The sequence below is a fragment of the Bombyx mandarina genome, chromosome 08 (genome assembly GCF_030267445.1).
Source record: "Bombyx mandarina strain Sakado chromosome 08, ASM3026744v2".
Taxonomy (NCBI): Eukaryota; Metazoa; Arthropoda; class Insecta; order Lepidoptera; family Bombycidae; genus Bombyx; species Bombyx mandarina.
Genome location: NC_143215.1, coordinates 5,019,061 through 5,031,984, shown reverse-complemented (window position 1 = coordinate 5,031,984; position 12,924 = coordinate 5,019,061). Strand labels below are relative to the sequence as shown.

The 12,924-nt window shown below is 36.1% G+C and overlaps 2 protein-coding genes across 2 annotated transcripts; both read left to right on the top strand.

The window, feature by feature from the left end:
• Positions 1–1,116: 1,116 nt before the first annotated feature.
• On the top strand, positions 1,117–5,273 carry LOC149502475 (uncharacterized). The gene is made up of 4 exons (XM_089729019.1): positions 1,117–2,119; positions 3,700–3,850; positions 4,231–4,785; positions 5,111–5,273. Exons 1-4 carry the CDS (start codon positions 1,720–1,722, stop codon positions 5,232–5,234), a joined length of 1,230 nt encoding a protein of 409 aa, XP_089585145.1. The 5' UTR covers positions 1,117–1,719; the 3' UTR covers positions 5,235–5,273.
• Positions 5,274–5,601: 328 nt separating this feature from the next.
• Positions 5,602–12,824, top strand: LOC149502474 (potassium/sodium hyperpolarization-activated cyclic nucleotide-gated channel 2). The gene is made up of 8 exons (XM_089729018.1): positions 5,602–5,771; positions 6,739–6,910; positions 7,861–8,166; positions 8,628–8,829; positions 9,266–9,360; positions 9,461–9,646; positions 10,290–10,479; positions 12,476–12,824. The coding sequence occupies exons 1-8, from the start codon at positions 5,602–5,604 to the stop codon at positions 12,784–12,786; spliced, it is 1,632 nt and encodes a 543-aa protein (XP_089585144.1). The 3' UTR covers positions 12,787–12,824.
• The last annotated feature ends 100 nt before the right edge of the window (positions 12,825–12,924 follow it).

Below are 12,924 nucleotides of genomic sequence, written 5' to 3'. Positions count from 1 at the left end.
TCCGGTGGTAGATTCTGCGAAGCACGACTCTTGCTAGGGTTCGTGTTAGCAACATCGTCAGGTTTGAGCCCCGTGAGCTCACCTACTAAAGTTAGGGTTACGCTGATATAGCCTCTCAAGGCTCTCAGCTTAGGTAGGAAAAAAAAAAAAAAAAAAAAAAAAAAAAAAAAAAAAAAAAAAAAAAAAAAAAAAAAAAAAAAAAAATGACTATACCAGATTTTTTTTTTATTGCCCTTGTAGGCAGACGAACATACGGCCCACCTGATAGTGAGTGCTTACCGTCGCCCATGGACTTCAGCAATGCCAGGGGCAGAGCCAAGCCGCTGCCTACCGCTTAATACTCTCCACAAGCCTCGTTTGAAGAAGGACATGTCATAGCGCTCGGGAAACACCGTGGAGGGGAGCTCATTCCATAGCCGATTCACAATGGAAGTGTTAAATTTAACAATCGGATCAATCGGATAAATGAAGCGCAAATACAGAACCCAACCAAACACGCAAAACCTTATTTTATTTGTTTTATTAGATCTATAGATGAACTACGTAGCAGTGGCATTATAAGAATTAGGACCAAATTTATATTAATATTAAGGCCTCCAGATCACAAGTAATCCTTTATTAAAAAAATATAATATTTAATAGGTTTGAAACTGTTATCGTTTGAATTAAAAATACCATTGGAAAATAATTGAATATGAATATTTACACTTTGCGAGGAAGCGATGAATCCTGTCTTCAAGTTGACGCGGTTTTTGGGAGAGCGCCAATTATTATTAATTTACAATATTGAAGACATCAAGTTTCTTTTAGTTTTTTAAATGAACAAATATTGTTCCTCCAATACCGCTTATGAGACGTTTAGTTTTTTTTTAATTTGAGCAATATTTGTTCTTTGATAGCTTACCGTTCGTACAACAGAACTTTCCATTATATTTTTCAAATAGCAGGCAGACGATGCGCGGCCCGACATAATAGTTGATATCGACGCTTGATAGGCAAAAGTGACTAAGCGACAACAACTGCTTTGTACATAAATGATAGACAATAACCATTTTCGATGGGCAAAAAAAAAATATATTTCTAGGTCTATTAAAATCATTTCAATCCTACAGCTAGATTCTATTACAGCTGGATTCGTTAAAATAAATTTTGTTTTCAGGTATTTCAACTTTAAATTAGTCTACTGTAAAGTTCACGCATTGTCGCTTAGTCACGTTAGCCTTTCAAGCGTCAATATGTAAATGATCACCACCGCTTGTGGATATCAACAATGGTTTATAACAAGGACAATTTTGAAACTTGATTTGAAGAGAGACATGCCAGTGGTCGGGAAACAAAACAGATTCCTCAATAATGAAGCAAAAAATACTACAGCTGACAGAAATCGATTTTCTCAGTTTACTAAGTACTAATTTTGTACCAAATTTTAATAGCAGAGACCTTGTTATAGTTTTAAAAATAATCCACGCCCGGCCCGCTCGGCGTGGTGCAGTCTTCACGCATCGGGATCATCGTGAGCTTGTGTATTATCAAAGGAAAACAATCACGTAACTCGTCAAACAATAATACAGCTAGTAAACTGGAAGTCAGTGAAATGGCTTTAAGAAATTTTATCATACTTGTCGGCATTTAAAAGTACACAAAAACGTTTTCAATCGCTATTCAATTAAGATTTGTATTAGGTTCTTTAATAAAGGAAGTGGAAAGAAGCAATATAATATGAGTTACAATCAAGAAATATTACCTAGTGCAGTGCTCCATTGGAACTATAGAGGTTTCACCGAATTTCCAATCCAAAAAATTCAAGGTGAAGAATCTACAATCACAGATATATATTTAAAAGAAAATTTAATAGCAAACATACCAAAAGACATTTATCTGTTTGAGAACCTGGAAAGCTTATATCTGAGCGGGAATGATATCACAGAGCTGCCTAAAGAGATATCTAGACTGCGCTGTTTGAAGTGCCTCGATGTTAGCGGAAACAGATTGAAGAGGATTCCAGACGAGATTGGAGATGCTAGAAATTTGAAATTTCTAATATTCGACGAGAACGAATTGTGCGAAATCCCGCTTCGGCTGTCGGAACTGAGATACCTCCGGTATTTATCGGTTTGTGGTAAATTGATTATTTATTTATTTTACCAAAATGTGAGGCTTCATTTTTCTACAAGCTTGGTTTTTTTATACGTAATTACGACGTAATCATTAGATCATTTTCAGTTTAAAAAGTCTTAAGCTTATTGCATTCTTTAATTTTAATTACGAATTTAATATCAGCTATCCATTCTTACATAACTCATTACACATTCTGGTTAATGGCGTCTATAGAGATCACAACGTAAATGTTACCATGCACCTTAAGATTTCGAAGACTCAATTATATCGTATAACACCTTACACATTCTTCAGACCTGGAACAGATAACTGCATAACGACACAAGCAGGCAGAATTGTTACCTAAACGTGTGATTCAATACTCAGAGCTATCATTTGTAATTTTAGTATTTATTCTTTCATTTAAACGCAAGGTCAAATGTCTTTACTATTAATATTGAACAAGATTGTTTATGTAATGGTTTTGTATTGCTAAATCTATTTTTTTTACACCGTTTGCCAAATAATCACCGTTATTTAACACGAGAAAATTAAACTGTTTAAGATTCTTAGAAACGATAGTTAAAAAATGTTACAGCTAAGAAACTGGGACTGGATTTAAAACAAACAAACATCACTACCGGTGGTAAGTGCGGTGTAGACATTGGTTACTATTGGCGCCGTTCTGACCGAAACGGTAAATCATTTGTGCTTCCTCATTATTATCATGGCATAGATTTCTCCAACTCGTTACTTTTAGCTTGAAACAAACCGAGTTCGACATTGATAATCTTTAAAGAACAAACTTTGGCTTTATAAACATGAAATTGAAGACGTATAAATGATAATATTGATAATAAAACCAATACTCGAACCTAAAAGAAATCAGCATATTATTTCGATTCCACTTTTCCGTTAAGGTACATTCCCATTTACAGTAACGTACCTCTGTAATTGACTTAATTATAGTTATAATTTCATGCAGATCTAACATCGTTCGCGTTAATTATTATTCTTAGGTCGGTATTAGCTTAGCTTTAATCAACCGAACATTTTGGCGCCACCAACATTTCATTTTTATATCAATTTTAATGTTTCATCGTAGAATCCGACCTATTTAACAGAAACAGTTCGCCCATTGATTTATTTACGCACCGAGTTTCGCTGCGTTTATCTTTACAGTTTTAATAGACGCTTTCTACCGAACGTTTTGTAATACGTTTGCTTTTAATTCAATCTATTTTTATTAGAGAATTCTGTTGAAGGAGTACACCATAAATTCTCTGTCAGTCAATCATTTCACTTACACTAGGATGAGCGTCTTTCGATCGCGTACACATTGGTGTTCATTGGAATTTGACAGCATCGTAATAATAATCGTTATCAGTTGCGATGCATACAGTTCGACAGATAAACGAGTTGGCAGTTATAAAATTTGAACTGTAGGAATATTATTGATTTTTTGATCATCAAAATTTTTTTCCATTGCATCTATACATTTGTAGAATAGTTAATTTTAATTCTCATACTAATACTTTAAACACATCTCAAAAGAGTTAAATAAGTTAGGTGTGACACAAAAAAATGTATTCCAATTTCTAGATAACCAACTGCAATGGCTCCCGCAGAAACCAGTTTACAACTACCATCACTGCGAATTTAGATTTTGGAGGAACGGCAATTTGAGGAGTTTGCCGTATTCACTTTGGTACCACATGTTCCGCGATCAACAAACTAGAAGTCTTAATATCGGGTAAGATATAACGATACTTTGAGTTCGGGAACTTGGGAACAAGTCTGGTAACTTGTGAAAACAATTTCTGCTGCCTTACTAAATATTGTGCTGGGTATCACATTACAAGTGGGTTTGTAACTTAATCTTAGTTTCTGCCTTGAGTTACTGAGAGAATTTCGGATAAGTTATTTTGTTTCATAATTACTTAGTATTTATTTTGTTTAATTTGTCACTGGTGTTAACGATCTTCCTTTGTTGTTGATTTTTTTATTTCAGCTTATAACACCGGTCATGCACTGATTCATTGAGGAAGATCGGAGACAGGAGCCATCCTGTAGCTGATGTAATGAAAAGAGCATTACTATTTCATAGTCACGAAAACCTTTTTTATGTTTCAGGTGCTTAAACATTTCAAATAACCAAAAAACAAGGAGAAGCATTTGCCAGTTGAAACTGACGCAAGATTCAAGAGAATTGGATATATTCGTAGACTTACCTCCTAATTACAAAAGTGTCCTGAATGTCGAAAACAACTCGCCACCAAGTCTCTTTGAGATTTCAAAAAGGATATTTTATCATATGATTGATAATTCAGCAAAAAGGTTAACGCAAGAACCGCTGAGTCTGTACTCAAATGAAATAGAAAACATCAATGAAAATAACAATAATTTAAAATCACTAGAAACTGAATTTGATGAAATCAAAATAAATGGATCTAATAATTCTGTAAATAGCTGTAAAAATGAATTAAGGGGTACAGGAAAAATAGAAAATTCAAAGAATTATAAACGCAGTAAAAGCTTCTACGCTCCAAGGGATATAATAGACATTTGCTATAATTTTTTACCTGCGTTTATTAAAACAGATTTAATCAATGGTCCTATATCGAGATGTGAAAATTGTGCTTGCAAGAAACCTATATTTGATTATGTGTTTTGCGAATTTTCTTTAGGGTAAGAATAAAATGATACTATACTAAAGATTAAAATAATGTACCAATTTTAATTAATATTTTTAAAATATATTTTACTATGATTATATTTTATGCAAATAAAGTATTACCTACGTCTTTCGTCGTGATTCATACTATTTGATTATAAATGTTAAGAATCCAACAGAGTGATACGTAATTGTTATCTTTAGTGACGTCAGCCATATATTATACTAGCTGGTGCCCGGTGTGTTTTGCTGCACCTAAAAACCATATTAGTTGACGTTCTAATGCTGCGACATGCATATATACAAGATTTAATACCAATTGTTGAATGTTTTTTACAGGAAATTAATTCTCATTGATAACACTGATGATGTGATACTTAGTGCAGTATTTTGTTCAAAATCCTGTGCCGATTTATGGAAAACCAGAAGGCAAACCATTCCTTGGACTCCAGCTGAAAGTTAATGACCAGAAATAAAGAAGACGGTTAAATAACCTAATCAATTGTTTCTTTTTTTTTATTAATCTCCGAACAATCAGTCAATCATCAGTATCCGTTCAATAAAGTTCAACAAATTACCTAATCATGTACTCGCCACAATATTGTATAAGTGCGAGTAAATACACCGTTTTCTCATAAATACTTATTACCTAATCAAAAATTACTTTTGAATGACATTTTTTGTCATATAATAGTCTGTACTACAAAAAGAATATAAACCTGAATCTATATTTGCAAAATTCATATATTTTTTATTTATTTGAAACCGGTTGTGTTAATTCAAGATAATATAGAGATGTTTTAAATACAATCCAACATAATAAACACGCAATGGAGCCAAAAGAGCCTATGATTTCATATAAATATTTTCAAGGACATCAGTGTCACTTGTCTTCAGATAAGCTTTCCTGTTACAGCTCAAAACATGGACGTTTTCGAAAATTCCTACTCGATGCTATTACCGTAAATCCTGATGATGTTAGAGCTCAGTTAATTTTCAGGTAACCACTAACTATTTCATTATTTGTCTAGGTAAATATGATTGATGTCTCGACAAAAATGACTGCAACAGTATTATTGTATGTACCCGAGTACATCCAGCCAAAAATACAAGTAGGGCTTACACTACACAGAAATGTTACGTTACTATTAGAAGTTTCCCAAAGAACTATTAATAAATTATTTGGTTAGTAAATTAACAACTACATAATTTCATGCGGTTGGAAAAGTTGCAAATAATTGAATGTAATTGAAATTGATGGTTTTAATGCATAGTTATAGCAGAGCTTATCCGGTTGCATTGATGCTTAAATACCAAATTGTAATTTTATTAAAAAAAAAAACTTGTTCACTTACATTTTGTTGTATGGCTTTATAGGAAAACGTGGAAAAAGAAATGCCACGACCGGGATTTACGGCAGGATATCGGGGAGGGATTTGTTAATAAAGGCTTCTTTATCTTTATCTTTATCTTTAAGCACACTTCTTTTTTTTATTGCTTAGATGGGTGGACGAGCTCACAGCCCACCTGGTGTTAAGTGGTTACTGGAGCCCATAGACATCTACAACGTAAATGCGCCACCCACCTTGAGATATAAGTTCTAAGGTCTCACATATAGTTATAACGGCTGCCCCACCCTTCAAGCCGAAAGGCATTACTGCTTCACGGCAGAAATAGGCAGGGTGTTGGTATCTACCCGTGCGGACTCCCAAGAGGTCCTACCACCAGTAATTACGCAAATTATAATTTTGCGGATTTCATTTTTATTACGAGATGTTATTCCTTCACCGTGGAAGTCAATCGTGAACAAATCGTGAAACAATCTAGATACAAAAATTACAAAAAAATTATCGAATATTGACGCAAAAGAAGCATCTTATCGTCAAATTGCGAATACCAGTCAATAATCCGAAATAAGATTAAACTAAGGTTATTAGAACCGAAAGAGATTTTATCATAATTTCCAGGTCATATGCAGCGTTTAATGCTGAGAAACATCGCCAGTACACGTGTAATCCCGCATCAATACATCCGTACAGTAAACTTCGAATTTGGTTGGAAACTGGATTTGTTTTGTCCATGTTGGCTTCCAATACATTGGTCGCAGTGCATTATAGTAAATTTGATCCCGATGAAAAGGTATAATAAGTCTATACTGCAATGTACCAAACAATACTTACACTAAACAATAATAATAATTACGGGAGATTAGATCTTATTATTCGACTGACTTGGTGGTGCAGTATTTAGCGGCCCTGACTGTCGCGCCGAGGATCGTGGGTTCGATTCCCGCATCGGGCCAACATTCGTTTGATGAAAAGGTTTGTTTGTTTTGGATTGCTCTGGGATGATAGGCTTATTAAATGAAACAGAAGACTGTAACAGGATAGGTATATTTTTTCAATTTATAAAAAGAGTTACAAACAAGCGTCGCGGGTGGCGATGCTGCAAGAAGTGACGAAGCGTAGAAAGTAGAGCAGAACCCCAACCCTGCGCCGCTGTCCTCCACCCAGTACCCGCGCTGCGCGATCGTACATGTCCGTGCACCGACATTTGCTTTCTCTTCGAGACGACGCTTGCGACGAAGGGCTCGGTGAATAATTTAACCCACAGACACAAGTCACTGAGTCTCTCGCCGGATCTTCTCAGTGGTTCGCGTTTCCGATCCGGTGGTAGATTCTGCGAACCACTGCTCTTGCTAGGGTCAGTGTTAGCAACGTCGTCAGTCTCAAACCCCACGAGCTCACCTACTCGCTCGGTTTCGCTGGCATAGCCTCTCAAGGTTACCAGCTTAGGTAGGAAAAAAAAGACATTTGTTCTTTTTGTCTAGGCGTTTACTATCTAGGTATATATGTCTTTATTAAAAAAGTAAAGACATAAGTATGTATGTCAGTCTCTGGTGCCCATAACACAGGGAACTCTAAATTGGGGTCGGATAGCCATTGCGTGATTTGTTCTTAGTTATTATTATTATACATATATACATAAATTTATTTCACTTATATTGATATCTTAATATACAACAATTTCTTAGCACATCAATATAAGTATTGTGAAATTGCGTTTGAACAATAAATATTTATTTCTAGGATTACCAGCATTATATGTTGTACAGTCTTGATTTTTTATACTTTCTGAACATTTTCGCTAATTTCTTCACGGGCTACATAGAAGGCCACACTCAGAAGTACGTAGTATTGGATTTGAAAATGATAGCCTTCAAATACGCAAGAAGTTGGATGTGCATCGATTTGTTTTCGTCGTCTTATTTCTTTCCTGGACTCGTTGAAAGAGATCACAAAATTCACGATGTCATCATGGAATCATTGAAGATTTTAAGACTGCCAGTACTCTTGGTCTATACGAACAACGTCATGACAGTTTTGAGAGCTGGGGTGAGAAATGTACAATTTTTGTGACGTTACCCAATGTAAACAAATGTTGCGAGCTCCCATCGGGTGGGTATCACATTGTGCCCGTTTTGGGTTTTAAGGGTAGGACAGTCAATATGCAATACATTTGAGGTATTGACCTTATATCCCAAGGATGCCGGCCATACACGTTCGCATCGGCTAGTTCCCTGTAACTATATTGAAATTCATTCGCGAAGCAGTTGCCCTTGTGTTGTTAGGTATCGTTTGAAGGCGCTCGGGCAGCTGTTAAGCAAACCCCATCTCCTCTTGCCTAAGCCTTTGCTCGCCCACCTAAAACCGGGTGAAACTGGAAAGGCCTCCGAGCCACATGTAAATCTTCATTAAAAATATATATTAATATAAAATTTCAAACAGTTTGTAATCAGTAAACATGTTCTTATCGATAAAAACTGTGTACCTCATGCACCTTATTTTTCGTTCAGATTTTTAAGAAAACAATCGTTGAAATCTTAATTTTGATGTGGTCATTTTTGACATGGAACATATACTTTCAATTTGCAAACGAATACTTGATCGAAGGAACATTCGGGCCGACAAATCCAAGGAACTGTTCGTGGATGACTGTGGGGAACCTGTGGAATGCAACATCAGAAATTCGCTTTACTTTTGCACTGAACAGAGCTGGTAAGTAGCTGTGGGCGTCTGTGGTGTTGGCATGGAACAGCATCAGCCCATCTCTTCTCATATCATCGGTGAGTGTCGTAAATCGTGACTGAGAGATTCAATGGAGAATGGACAGCAACGTTATCTGTATGTATATACATAATATAATAGGCGACTCCAAAGACAATAACGCTCTCTGCTTAGAAGTCGTCGTGGCCTAAAGGATAAAACGTCCAGTGCATTACTCTCAAGCGATGCAATATATTGCATCGCTGTTGCGAGGTTGGTAGGTACAATTTTTTCTATTAAAATACGTACCAAAGGTTCACGAATGACTTCCATGGTGAAGGAATAATATCGTGTAATAAAAATCAAACCAAAATTTACATAAGTTGTTAACTTATTTTTATTACCTAAATAGCTAGTGACGTATGTGTTTTGTGTTTTGGTTTTTCAGTTGGTATGCTGAGAACAAATTCTAATTTGCACATTATTGAACAAATTGACCTCTGCTCTCAGTCTTTTTACATTGTGTCGTGGCTTATTGCGAAGGTAAAGAAAAAACGAATCAAGAAAATTTTTAATCTCTAACAATTATAAGTTTTTGGAATTTGAGCAGTTAAATGTTTATATTTGTTACAATCTCTTTCAGTTGTTAATATACCATAGCTGTTTAAAGTACATAGTTTCACTATTCGGATCGGAGTCGGCGAGCGCTAGATACTACATAATGACAAAACAGGTGGTTAATTACATGAACCAAAGGAAATTCCCGCCGAGAATTAAAAAGAAGATAATTAAGTTCTACAATATTCGATTTCAATCAAACTTTCTGATGGTTGGTTTTATATCGTCTTATTGCTTCAATATAAACATGATCAAGACCATACCAGTTCCTTATTGTTTCTTCGTCAAGGGAACTGTTGGGAGTATATAAAAAAAATATAGATAATCTAACAAAATACCACAAATCTCCCAACGAGAACAGAAATCAGTAATGTTTTTTTTATGAAAGCATATATGATTGCACGTGGTAGAATCTCTTGTGAGTCCGCACGGTACCACCACCCTGCCTATTTCTGCCGTGAAGCAGTAATGCGTTTCGGTTTAAAGGGTGGAGCAGCCGTTGTAAACTATAATTGAGACCTTAGAACTTATATCTCAAGGTGGGTGGCGCATTTGCGTTGTAGATGTCTATGGGCTCCAGTAACCACTTAACACCAACCAGGTGAGCTGTGAGCTCGTCCACTCATCTTCTTCTTCTTCTGAGTCGAATACTTCATAGTTTAAGGTCGTGTCCCAATAAAAAAATAAAGTAAAATGCTTTTGATACATCGATATATCATTCATAATTATGAAATCGTAATTATTAGCTTTGCGCCAAAACTACGTACTTATTATTTTTGTGACTATGTAATGATGGTATATCATTTGAAGTATTTAGTTATTGTCCGTCAGTAAAACCCTCATATTTATGACAGGAATCACGAATGATAGATTGCGTTTCGGGACAACTTCGCGAAGACATAATTATGCACACCGGACGACAGTTGGTGAGGGAGGTCGAGTTCCTAAAGCAGTTGCCCAGACCTTTGTTGGTGCAAATAGGTTTTAAGTTGCGTGTCGTGATATTTATCGCTGGAGACATTATTTTCAAGATAAACTCTGTTGGTAAGTGTCAATTATACTATATCGCAGAGCATGCTCGCGTTTTAGAGAATGGCATTTTTATTAGCACTAGTGTTCCCGCAGTAGACGAAATTCGACTATAATTAATTGAAATTATAAGTTTGAACATTGTTATGATTCTATTGTCAAACACTATTAGATTTTTTTTAATATAATCACAGATTGCGCCAAAACTACACTATAGATAAATAGTATTAAAGACAAACAATATTAATTTACTCTCAGTTTGACCACAGACTTTCAACATTAACAAAAGTTTGACAATAAACGCAGAGTATATGTGTGTGTAATGTTTTCTTTTTTGATTTAATGATTTTTTTATGCATAATTAAAAAATATATTAACATTCTGCACTCCTTCTCTATATTCTCTATAAGTGTGGAAAATTTCATACTCATCCGTCCGCGCAATTTTCGTAAAAAGGGATACAAAGTTTTTGCTTCACGTATTAATATATACCTAGTCAGGTCATAAATTCGGTCACATGTTTAATGTAAAATAATTGAAACAAGTTTATTCATTATGTAACCATTCATATACCAAAATGAACTTAACAAAACATAGATTCTTATGATACTAAATTTTATTCAAAATGACCTCCGTGATTTTGAATACAGACCTTCATTCTGCGCGGCCAGTCGTCTATCGCAGCACGAACGAGGTCCATGTCAATATCGGCGGCTGCCTTAATCAAGGATGTCTTGAGTGACTCCAAATTGGGATGAGGCTTTGAGCACGCCTTTTCCTCCAAGTGTTGCCATATCTTGTAATCTAACGGATTCAAATCTGGACTGGAGGAGGGCCAGTCTTCGTGCCGGATGAAGTCGATATCACGCGCCGCCAGCCAGTCTTGTGTGCTCTTCGCTCTATAAGCTGGCGCCGAATCTTGTTGGAATACCCAGTGCCTGTTATTGAACATGGTATGAGAAACAGGTTCCACAAGGTTGGACAGGACTGTATTTTGATACACAACTGCATTCGTTTTTACACCTTTCTCACAAAAATGTACCTCTGTTAAGACCCAATAAGAAACTCCCAACCATACCATGAGCGAGGATGGAAAATGACCTCGTTGGACACGCGGAATACGGTTGCTCGCTTCTTCACTACTGTGTGCGTACACCTTATCATTTTGTTTGTTGTAGTTCTCTTCTACGGTAAAAATTTTTTCATCCGAAAAAAGAATTTGCCGATATTTTTTTCCCGCGTACCGCTTCAACAAAGCGCGGCATCTTTTCAGTCTCAGGTCCATTAGACGAGCATTCAAACGATGTCCTGTTTTTCTTCGATATGCCCGAAGCCCTAAGTCTTCATTTAACACCCTTTTCACCGTGGTTCTGCTTAACCCCATCTGAAGGGCCAACAGTTTCTGCTTACGTTTGGGATTTCTTTGAATTCGCGCCTTCACAGCTTTTATCACTGCTGGAGTCCTAACAGACCGAGGGCGACCACTTCTTGACCTGTCATCTACACTACAGTCTTCATTGTATCGTTTGATGGTACGATAAACGAATCTTTTGGTTATATTCAAATTTTTCAGTATGTTAAAAATTTGAATTGGCGCGTAACCGCAACGATGCAACGCAATAACTGCAACACGGTCTTCTTTAAGCGTCCACTCCATATTTAAAAATGAGTAAAATTCTAAAAGTATACATTTTTATTTTCATGAACAATTCGAAATTCGAATTCAATAAACTTTTTTGTGGCCAGCATTCTAAAAGAAAAGTTTTTACTGTGTGACAGTACTTATGACCTGACTAGTTAGATTAAGAGACATATGTTTCTCTGAACGTTGGTTATTATATTAAATTTTAGTGAAATTTTAGAGAATATTTCATGAAAAATAGTATCCACTTGATGTACGGTGTTTTTTCCACGGACTTTATGGTGTGAATGAATATTCTGGTCCCTGTTTTTGTCGCAGCGGACACATATTCCCATAGTATTATATACGAAAGCTATTTTTCTTCTACAGGCGATTGTGTTTATTTCATCGACAAGGGTACAGTGGCTATATACTCAGAATCCGGTAAAGAGGTATGTCATTTGGAAGATGGAGACTTCTTTGGGGCCATCGCTTTGATATTGCGTCGTTTCCGATTGACTACGGCCGTTGCGGTCACAAACTGCGAACTGTTCAGATTGGGCAAAGAAGACTTCTATAGTACGATGGCCTGCTATCCCACCGTTTATGAGAGTATTAAGAAACGTGCCATAAACAGATACGAAGAGACATGCGTGCTCGACGAACACCACAAGTCTGAGATGAGGATGAATGAGAATTGACTTTGCTTAAGCTCGTAATAGTCGCTGTCAAATTTTAACCCTTTGAGCGCGAACCGTCGATAGATCAACTCTCTATAAATGCGTATAAAGTGCGGAGCGTTGGAATGCGGGCTATTGTGCAATTTTATTGTAGATATT